The sequence below is a fragment of the Semicossyphus pulcher genome, unplaced genomic scaffold (genome assembly GCF_022749685.1).
Source record: "Semicossyphus pulcher isolate SPU_LCO1_2020_fin unplaced genomic scaffold, fSemPul1.0.p SCAF_6, whole genome shotgun sequence".
Classification (NCBI taxonomy): Eukaryota; Metazoa; Chordata; class Actinopteri; order Labriformes; family Labridae; genus Semicossyphus; species Semicossyphus pulcher.
Genome location: NW_027211737.1, coordinates 506,818 through 530,605, shown reverse-complemented (window position 1 = coordinate 530,605; position 23,788 = coordinate 506,818). Strand labels below are relative to the sequence as shown.

The 23,788-nt window shown below is 40.1% G+C and overlaps 1 protein-coding gene across 1 annotated transcript; it reads left to right on the top strand.

Moving 5' to 3' along the window:
• Positions 1-691: 691 nt before the first annotated feature.
• Positions 692-7,424, top strand: sdf2l1 (stromal cell-derived factor 2-like 1). The gene is made up of 3 exons (XM_069682951.1): positions 692-913; positions 4,262-4,458; positions 4,575-7,424. Exons 1-3 carry the CDS (start codon positions 736-738, stop codon positions 4,851-4,853), a joined length of 654 nt encoding a protein of 217 aa, XP_069539052.1. The 5' UTR covers positions 692-735; the 3' UTR covers positions 4,854-7,424.
• The last annotated feature ends 16,364 nt before the right edge of the window (positions 7,425-23,788 follow it).

The following is a 23,788-nucleotide window of genomic DNA, read 5'->3' as shown; positions in this document are numbered from 1 at the left end:
AACTATTAAATGTTATTAACTATTAACCACAATCTAGACAACACTATGCTTCATAGACAAACTCAACCCAAGAAAAAACAGTTCAAGATCCCAGATTAAGGTAATACTTTTTACACTGGTTCTATTAAATGTTTTACAGTCTGACCATCTGTTAAGGCCAAGAGATATTAGAAATAAAGACATTTTTACCTTTTTGTTTGCAATAAGACGTGACCTTTGACAGAAATGAGGATGTGCACAGGTAGTGTAGCCTACTTCACGCCTACACTAGACTCTTATCAAGTTTCTTTCAAGTGATAAATTAATTCATTGCAGCTCTAAACTGCGGTTTCTACCTTTCTTCCTCTACCTATTTGTCTGTTTGCGTTGAAACCTCTGTTATCATGATGCTGGAGGCTAAAAATATCATATTTAAGTAAATTTACATTGTTTCCAGCTATCCTTCCTGGAAACTATTTATTTATTTCTGTGTGAAAAATAACTACGTATATTCTCTCTCTTTGTCTCTCTAAATGCTGTCATATTTATATTTTATACAAAGCAATAGTGTGATCAAAATATGTCATGAATATTAGATCGCCGCTTCCGGATTGCCACTAACCTACTTCGACCAATCAAATGTTGACATTTATTTCCGTGTTTAAGGACTTGTCAGGCTGTGATTGGTTGAGATCAGCAGTGATGTTTGAAACTGACTGAATCATCTCGTCAGTCTCTGAGAAAAGAGACACAAAGATGGAGATAACCAGCGCGGTCTACGTTTTAGTGAAATCCCTGCTGTTTGGGCTGCTGTGCTCACACTGTGATGGAAGAGACTCTGAGCTCAATTATGTGACCTGCGGCTCGCTTGTCAAACTGCTCAACACCAGACACAACGTCCGCCTGCACTCACACGATGTCAAATACGGCTCAGGTAAGTACATTGACATACTGCGTGGATCCTCACCCACATTCAGACACATTCAGCTGCTAAAGCCACGTCAAAACGTACAATATAACTGGCTGTATCTGTCGCTATAGTTGCTGCATGTGTTGGTTTTAGGGAACGGAAGCGCTGTGGAGGTGATCAGGTGAATAAATAGTATATCTTGAAATTTAAAAGAAATAAAAAGTGTTTTCCTAAGCCGAAAAGTTGGGGGTTTTGCTTTTATCAGGCAAGCTGAAAAATATATAATTGTCATTTCTGTTAAGGTAGTTTGGAATACTGTTGTCCTAATGCACGTTAGCAGCACATGCAGGATGCTAGCTGAGCAACCATGAGATATAACAGTCCAGAATATAATATCTTAATTATATTTATTAATTAATAGTCTGTTTGCATTTATCGTAACATATAAACCGGACCCACATGTTCTTCATTGGCATTTATTAGAACAAAATTCGGTTTTGTGTCAAACGTCCAAAATGTTAAGAATCGGGCTTCCTGTGAAACATTTCAAAGTAAAGCAAATAAGAAACAGGCTACTCACTTCTTCACAGGTACAGAAAACAAAACATAAACGACTAAATTAAGAAAAACTCTAATAAGATTAAATTAACTTTAAGGTGTTTTAATCAAAATATAACTAAAGTAATTGCCACTCTTCTTTTTGAGCTTATAACAAGCCTCAAATAAATATCTTAAAGTGAATTTAAACACCACACATAGAATTTGTGTTTAAGTGTATTGGGATTACCCAAAATTAAAATATGCTATCAATGAATTTGTGTGTCTGTTTTTTAATACAATTAAAGAATTAGAAACCAATCAATAAATCGTTCCTCTGATATCATCCGCTGATTCGGGCTTATCACAGATATAGCTGTTTTGGTGGTTATGTTTTTCATAAGCGCCACTTTGAAATTTTTTTCCAGAACAAAAAATACAGAAAACAATGCTTGGGTTGATTGACGTATGGCGTCATCATGTAGTTTGGCCAGCAGAGGGCGCTCTGACCCCATAGTTTACAGTCCTCTCAGTATTGTCGGCAGCACGTGTAGCAGAGCATCACAGCTGAGCAGACAGTGGTCTGCACTAGAACAAGTTGACAATGATTAATAATGTCCAATATTCTGAAGTTATTTGTTAGAAACAGCCTGTTAAGTATCTTTGCAGAGTCTGCATCACTGTTCATCAAAGTTCTAGTTTTATTCCCGCTTAAAAATTCTGTGTATCTGCCGCCATATCTGTAATAGATGAATTTCCCCTCTAAAATTGTTAATCTGTATTGGTTTAGAAAATCCTGTATCTGTCTGGCTCTATAATTCATGTAGTTATTTACCATTTACCATTGTAATACTATTCAAGTTCCTCTATACTAAATTGGAATAGCTGTGGTAAACCGATAATTAGACTGTCTTCATATTAAACATTACAGATTCCCCAAAGCATGTTGCCTTTATATCATGACATGAAATAATTATTAGATAATTATGATCAAATGTTAATTTATTAGATTTTGTTTTGTTGATCCTGCTTCTTTACGATCCTCAGTTAGTCGTTTAGTCCATTTCACTTGTCCAAACATAAACCAGCTCATCTCTCTGCTGTGTAGTAATATAACCTCCATCTTCTCCTGTTACCATTTACTGCAGCATCTTTTCCCACAAGCATCATTACTCTCTACTGGCCTAATTGCATTATTTTGAAAGGATTGTTCTGACTTCCTGTATCACTTTAGGCGAGCTCTGGTTGAGGCTGCAACTTGGCACTTCCTGTGAGTGCTGTTATGGTTTGACTGTTTCTATCTGAGCAGCCGTAGTTGTTCACACACAGATCTGTTCTGCTGCAGGAGGGGGTGAAAAGAGAGCTCAGTTATTCAAACAGAGCCTTAAAGTGAGACAGGAAGTGTGAAGGAAACTCTGATCCTCACAGGAAGAGACAGTCACCCCAGCCATTCAAAACTGGCCTGTAATATTTACATTTTACTAATAATAACTGCAAAAATGCACTCACTGTCAGCAGGGTATTTTTGTTAACGATCTATTTGTTTAATTAATGAGTAATAAAATATTATTAAAGTTGTGTATTTAACTTGTGAAAATGTTTATTTTGCCCGTGTTATTAAATTCAAATCCCCCTTTTTTGTAATATGTGGAAGTTGTAGAAATCAAATTTACAAACTGTTCACATTTTAAAATGTACCTTTTAAAGAAACATTTTGTAAGAATTGTGGGTTATTTTGTGATTAATTTCCCCGGCAGTTTCAGAGTGCGAGTCACTCTCTCACCAACATCTAAAGGCCAGTTAAATAATTCCTCTTTTCCAGCCTCTTGATTATCATCAATCAATCAATCAAATTTTATTTGTATAGCACCAAATCATAACCAGAGTTATCTCGAGACACTTTGCAAAAAGAGCAGGTCTAGACCGACTCTTTGTTATGTTATTTAAAGAGAGACCCAACATGAATCACCATGAGTAGCACTTAGCAATATCATCCCTCTTTTATTTCTATTCACCTCTGTCATGTTGTCGTACTGAAAGACTGAGCTCAGACCGGTAACGGGAGAGCTTTACCTTCAGGGCTTCCTGCCATACAGCACTCTGTCTTACCTCACCTGGGAGGTCGTACCTGCTCAACTCACTTTACAAAGAACAAAAACATTTGTTCATTGTGAGAATGGGAGTGAAAGAGGCTTTATCTCTCCATTACAAGTCAGTGTACCATCAAGATGAATCTGAAGCTGTTATTTAAAGGTAAACTAGTTGCATAATGTTACTTTTTAAAGTCAGAGTATGTTGTATATGTATGTATCAGTGTGGAATCTCATAATAATCACACTCGAGGTCATGATGTTGTACTGAATATCATCACGACCGTGATTCGGTCTTAGGCATGAGGCCGCATCACTCCCTCTTATGTGATATTGCATAAATATCTCCCAGCCCTAGTCAAGCATGTGTATATAATAAATTCTTTTGACCCTGAGTCAAATCTAGTTCTACAAAATTTAACAGGCAAAGAGAATTTTCATCATGTTTTATTCTCTGCACTCTCAGTCTGAGATGTCATTTTCTCTGTTTGGAGTAGAGCTTCATAGCTAGTGCGCAATACAAGCAAAGGCCTCGGCTAGTCATCCTGTAGAGTCTAGACTTTCAGGTACACAGACTATGTCACATGACACAGGTATTGCATAGTGTGTGTTGTATTGTCTTAAGTTCGTGTTCTTCTGTGTGTGTGTGTGTGTGTGTGTGTGGTGTGTGTGGTGTGTGTGGTGTGTGTGGTGTGTGTGTGTGTGGTGTGTGTGTGTGGTGTGTGTTGTGTGTGTGTGTGTGTAGGCAGCGGGCAGCAGTCTGTCACTGGAGTGGAGAACGCAGATGACTCTAACAGTTACTGGCAGATTCGAGGGAAGCCAAACCGTCCGTGTCAGCGCGGACTCGCCATCAAGTGTGGTCAGACCATCCGCATCACACACATGAAGACCGGTCGGAACCTGCACACACACCACTTCAGCTCGCCGCTGTCCAACAACCAGGTCAGACAGTCATACACACACTCTTCTACTCGTACGTGTGTGTTTTAACAACAACAGTGAAGTCTATCTGTCCACCTCTGTACTAAACCTTCTTCATCTCTCTCTGTGGTCTCCAGGAGGTCAGCGCCTTTGGAGAAAACGGCGAGGGTGACGACCTTGACGTGTGGGCGGTGCAGTGTGATGGCAACCACTGGGACCGTGACGAGGCCGTGCGTTTCAAACATGTGGGCACCGATGTCTTCCTGAGCGTGACGGGCGAGCAGTACGGCCACCCGATCCGCGGCCAGCGCGAGGTGCACGGCATGAGCTCTCCCAACCAGCACAACTGGTGGCGCTCCATGGAGGGTGTGTTCATCCAGCCCAGCCAGGAGCCGCTGCGCCATGACGAGCTCTGATGTCATCACCAGGAGACACAGAGCACCTGACTTCCTGTTCCTGTGGTGATTCTACAGCACACCTGGACCAAATGATGTAAAATATTGACTGCTGATCATCTCTGTGCGTGTGAGGCACTCAGGGTGTTCTGGGACATTTTGAATGAGAGGATTGGCCTGTTCTCACTCCCAACACGTCCAATACGGCTGTTTCATTACACTCCCTACGCTTCAAACTATGATGCTTCAGGTTCCCTCCTTAGCTCAATGTTTTGATGTGTTGTGGGAAGTCAGGTGACGTATTTTAAAGAGCAAGAAAATATTAATCCAATATTCATTGACCCTCTCAGAGGAGCCTGGAGTCTGTCTCCTGTTTAAACCACGAATTTACGCTGACCCAAACCTGACCAAACTGGCAACATTAACCTTGTGTTTATTATGTTCTGTAGTAGACAATGAAGGTCACCAGACTTTGTCCTTTCCTGCAAGTCCTAAACTCATTCCTAGTTAAATTTTCTCCTCAACTTTTATTTTGAAAATCCAGTCCAGGGCTTTAAAGGCAGTGAAATCATGTCATTACAACAACCTGTACTTCACATGAAGCACTCTGACACCTGTCTACCTGCACTGCATAAGAGACATCTGTAAATGAGCCTCCTTTTATTTAAATCATTACGCTCTGAGGTTTTAAATTCACTAACAGCTGAATCCAGAGTTATTTCCTTCAGTGTAATGCAGCAGGGTAATGGGCTTGGGGTGTGCGTTTAAAGGACACACTACTACCCTCGCTCTGTGTTCCCCGTGACGCAGAATCTGGCAGACATATGCAAAAATATTTTGGTTTCATGCAGCAGCTTTCATAGGAATAAACAACACTGTAACCAGTATTTCATAACTTCTATTGCTAACTTGGGCTGCACGGTGGTGCAGTGGTAAGCGCTATCGCCTCACAGCTACAAGGTTCCTGGTTTGAATCCCGGTTCAGACGTAGTGGGCCTTTCTGTGTGGAGTCTGCATGTTCTCCTCGTGCATGCATGGGTTCCCTCCAGGTACTCCGGCGTCCTCCCACAGTCCAAAGACATGCTCGTTAGGTTCATCAGTGACTCTAAATTGCCCGTAGGTGTGAATGTGAGCGTGAAAGGTTGTCTGTGTCAATGTGTCAGCCCTGTGATTGACAGGTGACCTGTCCAGGTGTAACCCAGCCTCTCGCCCAATGACAGCTGGGATTGGCTCCAGCCCCCTGCGACCCTGAATAGGATAAGCGGTGTAGATGATGGATGGATATTGCTGACTTGACAGCGGGGGCCTGCTCATGAAGAGCTGATGTTCAGGGGGAACCTAAATCATCATATTTTGGGCCACTGATGAAGCTGCTGTCTTTGAGGAGTTGGGAGTGAGAACTTGTTGCAACAGATACTGTATGTAGTTTATTCAGGTGATCTATACGATGCATCAGTTTCCTCCTTAGAGAATTTCAAAGGGGAGAAAAAAGACTGGATTTCTAACTGGGCTTAGCGAGTACTGTGGGTCCCCCAGGGGCCCAGAACAGCAAAGATGTGAAGCATTCAAACATAAAGTGTCCGCTCTATAAATAAGAGGATTTTCAGTTTCATCTAATTCAGATTACGGTAAAGAATTTTTGTGTGTGTGTGTTTGGAACGATGGTCAAACCAAACAAGACACTGAACCATCACCTGGGACATTTTCACTTTAGTCTGAAGTTTTATAGACTTAACTATTAATGATGACAAATAACAATCACAGTGGCTGCAGAAGATTACAGATAGGAACAATGTGTGTGTTTTACAGGTGCAACAGGACCCTGGTTATTCCTGGGTTTTGAAAGTATCCTACATACATGCTGTGCGTGTAAACATCACATCCTGTTTTCAGAGACCTGGATATGCAGCCTGACAGAGCAGAATACAGTGATGTGTTAAACACCTGATCCAGGTCACTAAATTCATACAGAACACAGTGAGTAAGATGTTGTAAAGTAAAGACACAACTTTACACTGATGATCAGAAACCTGGATACAGTCCTGATCATGTTACAGAGACACTTATAACGAGATTTTTAATGTAATCATGTAATCATATCCTGAATACGATTAAAACCAGTAATAATATCAGCATTAACATGCTACTAGTGTGCATGTAATGCACTCATTGATGCACAACTAGTTTGCAATAATTGTTATCATAAAGGAAAACTTAACTTGGGCTAAAATTGTCAAGAGGAGAAAACCATCTTTCCATTTAGTTTAGTTTGGAAATCACAGAGCCAACTTTGCAGTGAGTTTTGCAGAAAAATTCTGGATTTATGGCTGAAAATTTGAGTTTGTCTGGAAGTGATTTAAGGTGTAAACGATCTGCATTATTCATGTACTCTTAAAGTTTCATTTACTTTGTTTAAGTTGAGAGTCAGACAAACTTAACAGCCCATCAGCTGCCGGTGGGTTCTTGTTGAGATGGTTAAACTGTATTTAAAGCACACTAAAGTGGCTTTTTAATCCTCTGCATCTTCTCTTAATGTGTGACAAACATCTTTTATTTATGTGAAGGGAATATTAAATGACTTTTCTCTTTTCATCCTGTGTGTCGGGTCTTTTTTTAAATCATTAGTGACGTGTGAACTGTCTTTACCAGCATGATGTGTTTTCTGTCATTATTAAAAAGGTTTACACGAACATGGACGGAGAGGATGCACACAGATAATATTCACTTAATCACTCATTAGAATGATGAAGGTTTACTGGTCTCAGCCAATCAAAATGTTACTATGACTGTTTTGAGATGTTAAAGTGACACAAGAACAGCTGAGAAGGAAGACAAAACATGAGACGTCAGTTCATAGAAATGTGTTCTATACATTATTAATTCATCCCAGTTACAGTTCAGTGGCATTGTGTGCATATGGAGGTGTACACAGGTTCAGTAGTTCTCTCCTAGTTTGCAGTCTTTGCATCAGTCAAAATCATTGACTGTAACTAAAGATGGCCGACATGTCTCCACCTCCCCTCGTTGTACAAAGTGAAGCCTAACCCCCCCGGAGCGGGCGCTGCCATCTTGCTAATCTGTATCCAGAGTGTGTGCAGTAGAGATCGGCTGGTGGAGCCGCAGTATTGACGTCCCGCCCCTTCCTTTACCCGACACACACCTTTACCTTGTGTCCTTGCCATGTTGGAGCCCTCAGGTGTCCTTGCCGTGTTGGAGCCCTCAGCAGGCCTTGCCGTGTTGGAGCCCTCAGGTGTCCTTGCCGTGTTGGAGCCCTCAGGTGTCCTTGCCGTGTTGGAGCCCTCAGGTGTCCTTGCCGTGATGGAGCCCTCAGGTGTCCTTGCCGTGTTGGAGCCCTCAGCAGGCCTTGCCGTGTTGGAGCCCTCAGGTGTCCTTGCCGTGTTGGAGCCCTCAGGTGGCCTTGCCGTGTTGGAGCCCTCAGCAGGCCTTGCCGTGTTGGAGCCCTCAGGTGTCCTTGGCGTGTTGGAGCCCTAAGGTGTCCTTGCCGTGTTGGAGCCCTCAGGTGTCCTTGCCGTGTTGGAGCCCTCAGGTGTCCTTGCCGTGTTGGAGCCCTCAGGTGGGCTCAGTCTGCAGCAGAACAGCTTCTTGTGTCGGTCTGAAGCAGATATTCACGCTTATGGAAAGTTCAATAACTGTAGTGTTAGTGTTAGTTACGTCTCCTCTCGCCGTTCCTCCTCTACTCTGCTACTCGGGAACAGAACGCTGCAGGAGCCCCATTTGTCAGCAGAGTTGTCAATCATGAGGCCACACCCCCTTTTTATAGCATCAAATAAGTAATTAAAGTAAAGTTGTAAATCAGCATGATAAGAACTAACTATAATGACAGAAACAGAAAAATTTATTTGACGTGTATTTTGATTTTATAGTTTGACTCATGTCCCATCTGTTAACATGGAGGAGGCGGGCTTTATGACCTATACTGCAGCCAGTCAGCAGGGGGCGATAGAGAGGGTTTGGAGAGTTGTCAGGTCGGCCATCTTTTTATACAGTTTTTGGTAAAAACAGATTATAATCAATCTCCATCCTCCCAACAAACTTAACATACAAGAACTACCTAATGTGGACCCCAGGAGTAAACTGCTCAATAACAATATTAGTTCTAATTTATTTCAAATGGAGAAAAATATTATTATTGAGTACATTTTTATATTGTTATAAAACTGAAATAGTGTAAAAACAATTTCTACACATCTGTTTCTTATCTTACTTTAAATCTGACCTCATGGCTGATGTGAACTCAATAAATAGTTCCATCAATAAATACATATTTACAGGCTGAACTGGGAATACATTCATATCATTTAACAGCACAATGATATGAGAGCATGAGGAATATATGGGTGTCACAGTTGTGAGGGATTGAAATGAAAGAATAAAGATTCTGTGAGATACGACAAACAGTAAACGTCTGTAGGATTTGGGTTAAATGAACAGATTCAGGACATGAATTAAAAAGTGTGTTTAATGAAAACTCCCAGCAGCAGTGACTGACCTCTGTCTCTGCTGTCTGCTGTAAGCTTGTCCAGCAGGTGGCGTCAAACGGCCAAGAAACAGACATTGCACGATCCTGGTTGTGTTTAAAGGAGTTAAAACACTGAAATGTCTTTGTATTCTGTTGTTTCTCATGAACTCAGGACTTCCTGAGAAGCAGGAGAGGGTAGGGGATGACATGCAAATAATCAGACTGGGAGTCAAACCTACGATCAGAGGGTCGAGAGCTGTAGCCTCTGAACATGGGGCACCTGCTCTACCCACTGAGCTAAATCAGCACCCTGGAAATTCATTTTTGTTCCCTGTAGGGGACATTAGTCTGTAACCTTAAAAGTAATCGTGCTGAAACCTGTTGTGCCATGTAGAGAATATCCTGGCCTTTCCAATGAGCTATCATTTGTTGGGGTGTGTCATTCACAACAGTTCTGCCTTTTCAAAATGGCTGCCATCTCAGCAGCCACATTTTATTCAAGCAAGAAAATAAATACATTTATGATGTTGAGAAAGCAGATAGTTGCTATGTTTTAGATAGAAGAGGGTTTTAACAGTGTGCTTCTTTTGATGTGCTTGATGTTGGTACTTATTTTTGGCTCACATGCGACAGGAAGTAGACTGAGGCAGAGAACATTTTGCTGAGGATTATGGATGGAGACTCAGACGTTGAGCTTCCAGATGATGAGGACATATAGAAACAGAGTGTAGTAGAGGATGCATGACCAAAAGCATTGCTAAGGTCCCGATCAGACAGAGCGCATTTTGCAGGCTGTAAAACACGAGGCGCACCGCATTGCCTTTTCTATTGAAGCCTACAGTTTTTATCAATCAATCAATCAATCAAATTTTATTTGTATAGCGCCAAATCATAACCAGGGTTATCTCGAGACACTTTACAGAAAGAGCAGGTCTAGACCGACTCTTTGTTAAGTTATTTAAAGAGAGGCCCAACATCAATCCACCATGAGTAGCACTTAGCAAATCGGCACATTGGCAGAAAAACTTCCTTTTAACAGGCAGAAACCTCGAGCAGAACCAGACTCATGTTGAACAGCCATCTGCCTCGACTGGATGGGCCGTTAAGGCAACCATTGAATCATAGCTGTCATTGACCTAACCGCTATATTGTAAACTGACAGAAGGCCCGCCTCTACATTCATCCGATTGGACAATGACAAAAAACAGCCATGATGTCGGGCGCTCTTCTGATTTAAGTTGAAGTTTTTTCAACTCGAGGTGCTCAGAGCATTTCCTCAAAAATACGAGGCGCTCTGCAACGCAAAAGCAGCACGCAGAAAGCGCCCCTCTCATTGAAAACAATGACAAAAAAGCTCCCAGCTGCTAAAACGCGTTCTGTGTGATTGGGACCTAAGGCTGGTGTGGATTCACTTTAAGTGATTATAATGTTCGGTATCCAGGCACGTGCACAGATAGGACCCAAGGCGGGCTTGAGCCCCTGCCCTTGTGCCCCCAGAGTCGAAAAGTGCCCTAAATTAAAAAACAACAACACTTTTTTTCATTCTATCCAATATACAGACGGAAACGTAAAGTAGTATCCACGAAATACATGCCTTATCAATTTAAGAAATACTCCCCATTCCTCACCCCCGCCCAAATGATTTTCAGTCAGTCAGTCAGTCTTGAAGTTTTCAGCGTGTCTTGACAAGCACATCACTGCAGCCCCACCCCAGTTTGGTTACATAGCATGATATCACTCAGGTAGGCACTGTTTTAATTATGAAATCAACCAAAACAACACTTTTTATGTTATCCATTAAAAAAACATTAAGTAGGTCAGTGGGACTTGACTGTAATTTCCTCATTATTAGCCTCTGGAGTCTGTAGGCTACTCACTAACAATCAAGCTAGTCTCATTTTCATTGAAACAAGATAGTCTTAGTCACCCCCTCTCTTTTTAGCCAGGTTTTTAATATGTGATGTGTAAAAGTGTGTTATTGTTTAGGCACGTCACAACTGCACGGCAGTGTGTTTTTCCTGTTAAAATAAAAGTTTCTATCAGTCAATAAATACATTTTGGGAATTGGGAAATAAGAAGCAGCATTAACACTGCTAGGAGAGGCACCTTTATCCAATGAAAGGCCAAATACATCTTTCTCACCTCCCTGGCCCTGGATTAGTGAACCATGTGCACAGATGGAACATACCAAAGTACTGTACTTCCTAACTGCCTTTCTCAAAGAAACCACTGATCCAATGAGACCGTCCAAACAACTGAGCACTGACTGCATTACTTTCATGAAAACATGACAAATCTGTGGTTTCTTCCTGGAATAATGTGGTTCAGTAGAAAATCAACAGTCCCATGTTATCAACATAATGTGTGATTATGGATGACGGCGGTCCCTGACAACATCAGGGTGGGAATTAGTGCATGTTGGTGGGGCAGGTGCCCTTTTTTTTTTTTGCTTGAGCCCCTGCCCCCACCGGTACCACCCGTGGAAACTCTTAAACTTTGGCTTCAATGGTCTTCAACTGATCGGCAGTTCTGTGGCTAAAAACCATTGTGACACCTGGGTTAGGGTACACATGTTTCAGAAATAAGTTTTTTTTTTTTTTCTTTTTTTTTACCAAAGTGAGTTTAGCCTTTTCATGAGGTACTTCATTCCTGAAATGGAAACTGTGTTAAGTTGATTTCCAGTGTACTTGCTAAGCATTAGTGAAACTGCTAAGAGTGGGAAAGTCAGAATTCTGCCAGAAAGGTTCACACTGTTCAAGTTAACTCACTTTTCATTTAAACTAGTTTCCATGATTGTTTTAGATGCTGCTGATGTTGCAGCAGGGGTTTGATCTGATGCAGAACAGGAAACAAGAATGAAAAGTAATAACATGCTGGTGTCCACTATAAAGGACATTACATAAAATATAAACAAAATGTGTTTTTTTTCATCCCAAAGACCTCATTTATCTTAAAATCAAAATGGCTGAAATTCTCAAACTTGAATGATTCTGGGTTTCAAATACTATGATCGATTTAGTGAGTTACATTGATCAAATAACAGTGATCAGCTTTGTTTGTGTGACAGGCCTACCTTGAGTCAATGTTAAGTTATATTTTTCAGTCTCTCCATTTCTAAGAACAAGACAGGAATTCATGTAACCCTAATTATTGATACAAAGGTTGAGGACAGTATTACAAAAACACAGTTCATAAATAAAATGACCTTCAAAACACAAAAACTGTTTTTTTTTATAACTGAAGCAAATGTTGAATATGCCTTCTTTCCTCCTGGTAGGGGGAGGGGCTAACTGAGCATGTGCAGTATGACTCATTACTCAGCATATTTCTGATTGGAGGAATAAGACTTGTTACAACCGTCCCCAGTCTCCCCTCTATTCTGTAGCGTTATGAAACAACATATACAACAAGAAATATGGATATACAATCTTGGCACTACCATTCACACAGCTGCGCAGCAGGATGTGGTGTTCCACATGTGTTAACTTGAATCTCTATAAAGCTTCTAAAAGTCGACCTGGCATTCAATCCGTCTTCTATGTGGGATGAAAACATCCACAGTGTTTGGATCAGGACTGTCCTCTCTGCATGGCTGTGATGCTGCTGTTCCCTCTGTCGGCCAACAGGGGGAGACACGTGACTATCACAGACACACATAGGAGCAGGGAGGACGTGATCACCTTCATCATCATCTCCGTTCCTCCTCCTCCTCCTCAGCAGCAGCAGAAGCAGCGGTGTGTTCCTGCAGCTTCCTCCTCCATCATCCAGCGGCGGACTCTCTCACACTCTCAGGTGCGTGAATGAATCAGATGGTTTAAAGGCTCACACACTGAGTCATGTTCAGGATCTGATGATGCGGGTTTTTGGACTAGATTTATTCATTAAGGAGCTGTTACATGTTGGAGAAACTGCAGAGCATCAGGTTCATCCTGTAACATCAGCTGCTAGCTGTTTCATCCTGCGGCAGAGGAGACGGAGGAACTATTTATTATCAACGTTTTATTCGTTTCCCGATCACAACATTGACTGCGCTAATAACGCTGCGTTTTCATTTTCATCTGAAGGCACGAATGAAACGAAAAATAAAAGATGCTCCTTCCATCCTGTTGAATAGCGAGCTGAAAAATCTTTATGTCTTTATCAATACAGATGAATACATGTCACATTATTTATCTAGAAGCCTGCTAATATTCTGTTATTTAAAGATACAATTTAATTACAGGGAGAGAAACGATTGTTCTGCTAATCTCTTATTTAATGTCATTCTTTCAGCAATTTAAAACCTCTCTAAAACGTCCCTTTAAATGTAATTTAAGAGATTCAAAGCTTTGAACAATAAGTAGAATATTCAGATCTCATCTTTAATGCTGATTGTTTGCCTTTAAATGAGAAACTAAAGCTTGAAATAAGAGATATTTATCCTCTGAGTTCAGTCAGAATAAATCCTGGAATCAAATTCAGCTCTTTAAATGTTCACTCTCTGCAGATGATTGTACAACGTATAAAAGCATTTTTATTCCTTTAAAGGAGGTGTCATTTCATAAAAACACACAAAGGAATTGCATTTAAACTGAAGGGAAAAACATGCAGAATAAATATATATCATTAAAAAGTGTTTATGTGTGAGTAATCTGGAGATAAATGTTTGTGAGTCTGTCTGTCTGCAGGAAGAGTTCCCTTCTTTAGGTGAAAGGTGCACCGCTGCTGACCTTTAAGGGGCTTTAGCAGAGGGAGGGGGGTTTGGGGTGGAGTTTAGGGGGTGGGGGTGCAGAGGGAGGCCCCCAGCATGCAGAGCAGAGGAGATGTAAATGTGTCCTCTTTCTTCCCTTGCATTTTAAACGTCCTCCTGCACACTGAGCAGGTTTAAACGATGATACTGAGACTGACAGGCGTTCACACTGAACCGCCTTGTTATAAATGTGCAGTTTAAAACAGGGCAGAGAGAGAGAGACAGACAGACAGGAAGGAAATGCTCTTTGTTTTCAGCTGTCACATCTCTGTTCGTTCTGATGAGTCCTGTGTTACAGCAGATTCTTTTACAGCCACAGACAGGTTATTATATAGGGGGGCGGGGGGGGGGGGGTACTTTTCTACATTTTACTTGGTACTTTTATCTAAATTATTTTTTTCCCCCTTAGAAATAGAAACTAGTTTTTCCTGTTAAACTTATTTTATTCATTAACAAGGTTGTTGATGTGCTGTTCACATTAGTCTCTCAGTTATCCAAAGTGTAAATGTTCCTCCACAAACTGTCGGCCCTCAGCTCGGTTATCACACTTTCTACACATTTTATTTAATATTAGAGTTTGTATACAATTTAAAGGTCTGTATTTATGCTTTGTTAAAACATCTTAACTCTTCTCACAGACACAACTGACATATTTTCTAGTGGTCTTACAGCATTTTAATTTGCTCAGGAAAATATGTACACATGAATGCAAGATTAATGTCACATTAACTGGTGGAGTTATTTCATCGTTTATTCGTACAGTTATTCAAACATTCTCAGGATGTTACACGTCCTATTATCTTACATATAATCATAAACATTTTTCCTTTCTTTCCAAATAAAACTGTGAAACTGCAACTTTTGTTCACATATTTACTGAACATGTTCTTCATGCATTTCTCTTAAAGATGCAGTTCAAAACACAAAACACTTTATTTAAAGACGTTTTTTTCAGCTTTAACAAAGTTGTGATTTCTGCCTCCATCAGTAAAATGCTCTTTAGTTTAACACTTTATAGTTAAATAGTTAAATAGTTGCAAACAGGGATGCTGTTTGAGTTGCTTCTGAATTTGTCAAACTCCACAGTTTCAGGCAGGAAATCTCTCAAAGATTTAAAACAGAAACTTTTTACTACACAAGGAGGAAATAAAGTCTTACAGGTCGTACTGATCATGTTGTTTAAATTCACATGTTTTTCTTTGCTGAGCTTTATGTCACATTGCATAAAACTCTTTTTCTTCTCTTATTTTCACCCTCCTCTGTACCCAGAAGTCTAAACCAGAGGAAGAGGGCCCACTTTAGCTCACATGGACCGGCTCCCGGTGTCTTTAAGGATTCGTTTTAAAGTTATCACTTATTCACAGGCTCTTAATGGTTTAAAAAAAGGTTCACAACTAACTCTTTTTTGTTTTATAACACTCTTAGATCCTCTGCAGACGCTTCACCAAATAAAAATTTCTTAGCTCAGCCTTTTTTTAAACTGGACCCTTTGGATCGACCCAACGGCTGTGAGAGACACAAACTCTGTGACCCTCTTTCAATGTCTTTATTCCACATTAGTTTAAACTGTCACTCCTTATTTGTTTAGTTCTTAACTCTTTATATGTCATTGTTCGGAGCATGTCCTCTTTTCTCTGCCTGTTTTGTTTCTGATTCATTTGATTTGTTGGTTTTATCTCTCAGTAACTTTATTTTGCCCGTTTTCTTTTATTCTTCAGTTTCTGAGCTTCAGTGTAAAACACTCTGAGCTGCCCGTCCTGCAGTAAAATGTGTAATAAGATGTGTAATAATTAATATGTCTTATTAAAGTTGTTTTAACTTTATTTTCTCCATGAGGATTGAAAAATGTCACTCGATCTTATCTGTGATTTTATTGCAGCAGAGGAACAGCACACCCTTTACAACTAATACAGCCTCATCATCATCATCATCATCACCATCACATAAAGCTTCAAATAAAACACAAACACCACGTCTTCATTCAATATTTCCTTTATTAAAACAGCCACCACTATGACAGGGTGAAGGAGGTTATGAAGAGGCAGGGAAATGTGTTAGGTGGCGGTGCCTTGCTCAGAGGCAGGGGAGGGTGTGAGGAGGAGGAGAGGAGGCTCAGCTGACCGATGCCCTTTCATTATTGCACTGCTTGCTGCAGCTCCCACAGTAGTGCAACAGGGAAAGAGTGTCGAGCAGAGAGTGTCCAGAGGCTGGCCATGAAAATAAAAATCTATTCCATGTTCAAGTTTTTCCCTTTTTCGACTTGTGTCAGTGGTTGCTGAATGTGAGAACATCACTGGGTTACATCCTACTGAGTTTATACTTCAAGTGGATCGAACATTTTAGAGGTAATTGTGTAACTGTGTTTGATGCAAAACTTTAAGTGAAATATTCAGATTTTCAGCACTCTGTAGAACACTTCCTGCTCTGTAGGATCAGACTGAGCTCATGTGTGTTCTACAAACAGCTGCTGACAAACACGGGAAAGTGACACTTACAAAGAGGAAGTGTGGGGTCTTTCTAACTTGTCTCTGTAGGTCTTGTGTTAGTGAGTTTTGTGCACAAACTCCTGAATAAACAGCAGCTATTTACCATGAATGGAGCGATTGCTGTACCAGAGAGCACTACAATGTGGGACAGGCCTCCTGACATCAGTCGGGCTTTAGAAGAGCTGCAGACGTGAACACAGGAGTGTTTTTCAAAGAGCATTTTAAAGTCTGTAAAAATAAAGTGCAACATCAGGGCTTTTTTAAAGGTTCACTCCACCCAAATGACAAAATAACCTTCCTGTAGAGGTAGAGTCATAGTATTTCTTTATTTTTGACACAGAAAACAGGGTCACTCCAAACTGCCATGAACACATCTTTAGTTTTTCTCTAATTCAGCGTCTGTGTTCTGAACATTACTTACTGGATCATCCACAGTGAGAGCTAAGTGTCTTTTTTTTAACCAAAAACCATTTAATAAATCCAGCACCAGTGTTGTTTTATCTCTCAGTGACAAATCAAGGAACAACAAACCACCTTAAAAATCTAACTTTAGATTTGTTTTGCGCAGAGAAGCGGAGATAGATTATTTACACGTGTTTTGAAAACTTACAGCTGCAGGATTACTGAGAAGACATGATGCAGTCAAACAGAGCAGACAAACTGTTTTTAGAACCTCAGAGGGTTCAGACCTGATTTTGGCCACAACATTTATTTGACAAACACAGAAAGTAACCCCTCAGTGTTTTTCAGACAGTTTTTACTCAACATGTGAAAGATCAGAAACGTCGACATTGTGATGGAGAGAGTAACAGAAGATCATCCCTCAGAGTCGAGACCCTATAAGCAATATTGCACTACTGTGTGAACTGTGGTGAAAGCAGAGGCAATATTGATAGGGGCTCGTCTGTGAGGTGACAGAGACAAGACAGACATGTTCTCACAGGTGAGCAGCACAGGAGGTCAAAAACTACAAACCCCAGAAACCCGAGAGATGACTTCTGCTTCAGTCTGTGCAGACAGAGCTGGACTGTTGGGCTATGAAGTCATCTCTCCATCGGCTGATACGCTTTAAAACAGCTGCACAGCCCTCCAACCTTAATGACGGGGTTCAGGATGTTTCTAAATCTCAACTTAAGAACTTTCACTAAAAATGTTCAAACATCATTAGAAACTTTTTTCTGTATTCTTCTTAAATATATTAAGAGCTGCACTCGACTCAATTTTTTCAGTGGAGCTGGATTTGGCTTCAACTCTTTGTTCCTATTTTCCACCTCACCGTCACAGCTCTACACAAGTCTCATGATTTACCTGTGAGTTTATCAGAGAGACTTATAATACTCTTTAAGTCACATCCACATTGTCAAACCATATGAAGGGTTTTGGTCAGCTAGCGAGCTAATGTTAGCATCAGCTCGGCTCACAGCTCCTGAGGAGCCGCAGAGACGTTGACTTTTAACATGAAGCTGCTTATTTCAGTGTTTTCACTGTTTTTAATCACACATCTGTTTGAGTTAGAGGAGAAGAGCTCTGCTGATCATTCAGCTCCTGTAAAGACCTCAGAAACGATGAAAACTGAAGGGCCATTTGGAGGCTCTGTAAAGTTCACAGCCTGCATGTTGATGCTGCTGCAGCTCTGTGACAACAAAGTTCAGTGAGTGGACTCAGGGACGTCTGGACTGATGATTCAAATCAGCCACTTTTGGGATATATATATATATATGAGACTAAAAATGAGACTAAATGTTAAAGAATAGTTAGTTTGCTTTAACTGTCTGTCAATACAAAATCATCAAATTATAGCAACTTTCCCTTCACCTCATGCTTTCTCTGTCAGAGTGTGCAGAATATTAATCGTGTCTTATGTCATATTTTCAGACTATGACTGGACAGAATAAGTCACTTTTTATGAAGCACGTCTAGGACTTTCCATGTCTGAGTCTTTTCTATTCGAGTGTAGCGACACAGGAAGTATTTTATTGTGACACGATACTTAAATGAAGCTGTTTGGTCTCCTTCTCTAAAAGATAACAGTGAAATGTCACTCCGTCTTGTACGTACACACTAAATAAATTATTAAGTTATTATTATTAATTATTATTAATAAGTTATTTAACATATTATTAAGGATTTAAAGAGAGCTGCAGTGTGTGTGTGTGTGTGTGTGTGTGTGTGTGTGTAGTAGTAGTAGATGTAGTAGGGTGTGATGGCAGCAGTGAGCAGATCCTCTGATGTTCTGGACGATTGCCGTGATCAATAATAAATATTGTGTGCCTTTCAGAAGAGATCCAGACTGTTTGATATGATCATGTATTTGACTTTTCTCCTTTAACTTTTCATTTTTTGCACTTTAATAAAATTCTGTTTGTTATAATAATGTGTCTGATGAAGCTCATCTACCAGCAGCTGAATCTCTTTCTGGTCCAGTTATTTCTCATTCTACTTCTGCCACTTCAATCATCCCTAATCATATTGTGTTATAAAATGTATCTTAATTATATGTTATAATATAAATATATAAGTTCATTGTTCGTATTTTATATGTAAATTGTTATTTGGGATATTAAAGCTGAATGAAGAAAGAAGACATTTTTTCCACTCACAATAAGCTCATCCGTCTGTGTGCACTACTTTATGTAAACATTCAAGATTTCTTTTTTCTTTAAAACAAAAAAATCACATTTTGTTTTCAATCAAACTGAGAAAAATGTTTTTTAAGTGATCAATAAGGCAGCTTTATGGTAAATCCTTGTTTCTTATTGGCTATTACAGCTCTGACTGTAGGCCAACATGTGATCAATCATGTGATCAGCTGAGAGGAGGAAGTCGCCTAATAAATGATAATGTTTACAATGCTAAAGAAATATCAAGTGTGCCCAAATACACAAATACAGCTTTATCCATCCTGTTATGTTCTGGTGATACTGACCCACAATCCTCTGCAGCAGAAGACACGTCACATGGTGAGCTTGACGGATGGCGTTTATATCTTTGAGATAACCTTTTTTTTCCCAATTAATTTCAAAATTTGCACCACTGACTGCAAACAATGTGCACGAGTGCTGTGTTCAAAGAGGTATGACCTAATGTTGCATACTGCGTGCTGCAGTCTGGAGTAAAGTAAAGGCAGTGCTCTGTGACGCGGCGCTGATCTTTGCTTAAAATACAGGAATGATGGAAGTTAACAGAGATCAGAAATTTGAATCTTTTATTTTGAAAGGTCGACGGCCCCACAGTAATTCATTTGCACAACAGTAACATGACTTCCTATTCTGGACTTCAGCTTTACCGATATCAGATTTAGTAAAAAGCTTTTCAGGGCGTGAGACAGCGAGAGTTTCATGAGGAGGCGAGATCAGTCTGAAACATGACAGCATCAATAAACAAGAGGAAAAGAGCCGCGATGACCGTTTGATCATCATAAATCTTATTCCACATGTTAAAAAAAGGTTTGGTACCAGCTCAAAGGGGATGAATAAACACACACAACTTAAAGCACTAAATAACTCATTTCACCAAGTGCAGCACAATTCAGAATGACTCAAAACCTGAAACTTTATATGGATGACTGAATGGGGGCTTTGTCTGTTACATATTGGCTCATGACTCAGTGCAACACACACACACACACACACACACACACACACACACACACACACACACAGGAGGTAAACAGAATCATTGAATGTGTAACTATTTAAAAAGAATCAAAGCATCTGAAGTGACGTCACTCACAATTGTGGCGGTTTTCTCACTTCATACTTTAAAAAATTGTTACATACTTGTTTAGTTCCCTTTAAATAGAGTTTTTTATTTTCCTGTTTCATTACTATAAACAAAATGTCCTAGTTGAGTCCATGTGGTGCTCTCTTTTTTATATTTACAGCAGACACAAAAGATATTCACTTCCTGTTTGAAAGTTCTGATAGTTCTAATAAAGCTGTTGAGTCATTTCCCAGCATGCATCTGCACACAGTTTACGGCAAACCTGAGCAGGGACTACACATGTGCCTTTCAGGGGGCAAAGGTCATGACTATACTTATTTTAAATAATATGTATTTAATGCAAAATATCTATCCACCTGTTTCTGTGTTGAGGAAAGTTATATTAAACAATCCAAGCTTCTGCAGAGCCTCCATTATCTTCACTGCCACAAGAAAAGCTGACCTCTGACCCTTATTAAAGGAAAGACTTTGGAGACAACAGACGTGATAAATTCTGCTCTTCTTCTGTGCTCTTTTAAAAATGTTCTCAGCACGTCTTTGCTCTACAGCTCACTGTACGGCTCAAAATGATTATTTACTGCTTACACAACAAACGAAAACATTAAATTATAGAACAAACTCACTCCACAATAAAAGCTACTTTTCATGCAAAGTTATCTCTCCCTATCACTGCAGGTATTAGTTTAATTTTGGTGAAGCAGGAAACACACACACACACCACCTCTATCATCACATCACACCTGAATCATCACATTTCCTCACAGACAGAGCAGCAGCAGCAGTAGCGTGACACAGAGGAGAACACCTGGTTTTCTTTTTCTAACACACGCTGATTCATGTGGAAAAATTGTCTCCTGATTCTGAGGATGAACTTTAAATGTTGTCGTTCAGTTGTGTTTTTAAAATGACTCAACACTCTGCACCGACCCTCTGACTTCACATGTGTGACAGCAGATTTGAGCTGCAGCTAACCATTATTATAAATTAATCAATTGTTTTATAAATAAATGTATTAAGTCTTCCCCAAAGCTGAAAATGTCAATCACATGTTGCCCATGGTAACATCTTCAAATGAAGGGTAAATGACGAGTATCAGGATATTATAAGTCATGATACTGGATCATCTTATTCTGATCAATAGTTAACATGCAGAGACCTGTTGAACTGATACATGCACATGTTTGTTCCTTTTGTCAGAGTGCATAAAAACAGTGCTGTTATGTTGCATTGTAAGGGACTGTAATACATACAGATGCAGATGTTGCTGTTGGGAGATTTAATGCAGATTGTAATGTGTTCTTTATACCAAAACAGTTTTCCTATAATAAAAGAATGCACACTGTGTATGTGGCTTTGCTTACAGTGTCACGATAGATCATAATGAATTCAATCTGAAGCTCTGTAATATTGTGATATCGTATCTCCACATAAAAGCACACTGCTGCACTTCTGCCTCATTTTGGCTTCTGCCAGAAAAATATTTAATTTACCTGACAATGATGACGTGAGAATCTAAAACCAGACTTTTTTTTTTTGCTGGACATATTATGAATTTGTTCTGAAAATACTCAGTGATTATTTTTCTTTCATTAGTCATCGTGTTTCAGCTCTTATATGGATGTACACTGTAAAACTGCTATTTAGATGGTATTGATTCATCTTTTCAGCATTACTTAAAAAAAGACATTCTTTCTTTCATTCTGACATTTAACTGAAGATGTTGAGATTTATGTGAAATCAGACCAACAGATAAAACTCTAATTAGCTTCCTTTGAATTGAACATTAAGGTCACATTAAACTGAGTTCATCTTTGAGCTGAAACGATTGTTTCATTAATATATCAGTCGATCAACAGCAAACTGTTCTGATGATCTAATTATTTTTCAGTCATGTCTGATACAACAAAAAACTGTCAGCTGCTTTTCTTTGAGTCTTTAAGTTTAAAACTGGCTGACAAAAGCAGCAGTTAGAAGACATCTCTTTGAATCTCTGATGAGTGTTTTCCACATTCTTTGACACGTGTTTGATTATTATTGATTCATAGTGAAAATAATTTGAGGATCATGAACAGAATAAGTGTTAGCTGCAGCATCACTTTCTCAACACTCCTGACTGCCTCTCCTACCAAGCTGCTTGATCGACTTCATGTTTGGTTACTTGTTATTTATATTTGCAGCTAATAAAAGCTGGAGGAAGACACAGCGTGGTGTGTGTCAAAGCTGGTGACACAAACAGAGGAGGCTGTGTACAGAGAGTTAAGCAGTCAGACAGACTGTTCACCCTCAGACCTCTGAGCAGGAGAGCAGTTGTAACGTTGTGTACACCTGGATGTGCATCCTGCTCAGCATGCTGGGTCTCTGTTAACATCAGCAGTGAGCCCCTCCTCTGCACCGTCCCTGTCAGATCCTCCTCACACAGACCCGCTCTGCTCTGGTATTTGCCTGCCAGCACAACGACAAAGACAAGATCCTGCATGCTGCTCGAGCAAACTCTCACATCCAACACACTCTTTTTTTCTTGAGGTTATCCCCATATGATAAAAACAATCAGCTGATGGAGACTTTGACTGTTTACATAACGTCTGCACCACATTCAAATATAACTCTGAACAAAAAGAAGGGAACACAACCTTCTATACAGAACAAACAGTGTTTTTTTTTATTAATTCATGTAATGTTTGGGTTTTTCCCTGCGTTCAAACAATCCCACCTTTAAAAGACAAACTTCACAGCAGCTTGAACACAAACGGGGGCTAAATATGACACTAAAGCTACAACGCTGCAACAAGGTGTGTGTGCTCTGACGCACACGCACACACACTCACACACACACACACACGCACACACACACACACACACACACACACACACACACACACACACACACACACACACAGCAGAGGCAGAAATCCCCCCTCCCCACCGCAGCGGCCCTGCCCTCCACATTCCTCAAGGAGCCCCAACCCCCCTCCGACCAGCCCCAAAGAGGAAACTTACCCCTTTTTCCCACCCACACCGTGACTTCTTCAAGCCTGCACATTACGCTTTCAAAAGCCGACAAAGAGGAGACACACACACACACACACACACACACACACACACACGCACACACACACACACGCGCACACACGTACACACACACACACACACACACACACACACACACACACACACACACACACACACAGCTTTAACCTACAGCTTCACAGCTTCCTCTGCAGGCAAACTGCTCTCTTTTCTCGGCTAAATGTTCACAGGTTTCATGTTTATATGCAACAAATAAATGTTTCGCACAAACAAACCGTTTCTAAACAGAATCACGTTTTGAGTTTAATTTTTTACACATCAGAGCGCATGTTTACCAATCATTCACAGCAGCATATTTATATTTTAAAGAGCTGCTTTGTATCTTCGTATAAATTATGAGAGCTGCTTCTTATTTCAGACAAATTCTAAATCACACAACAAACAAATCAAAACAATTATTTTTATTCGTTTTTTTCCTTTTCTACGAATACAAACTCTGACTTCAGACTAT

Coding starts and splice junctions, on each gene's coding strand:
- sdf2l1 (XM_069682951.1), top strand. CDS start 736: ATGGAGATAACCAGCGCGGTCTACGTTTTAGTGAAATCCCTGCTGTTT. Junction 914..4,261: donor CGATGTCAAATACGGCTCAG/GTAAGTACATTG, acceptor GTGTGTGTGTAG/GCAGCGGGCAGCAGTCTGTC. Junction 4,459..4,574: donor CGCCGCTGTCCAACAACCAG/GTCAGACAGTCA, acceptor TGTGGTCTCCAG/GAGGTCAGCGCCTTTGGAGA.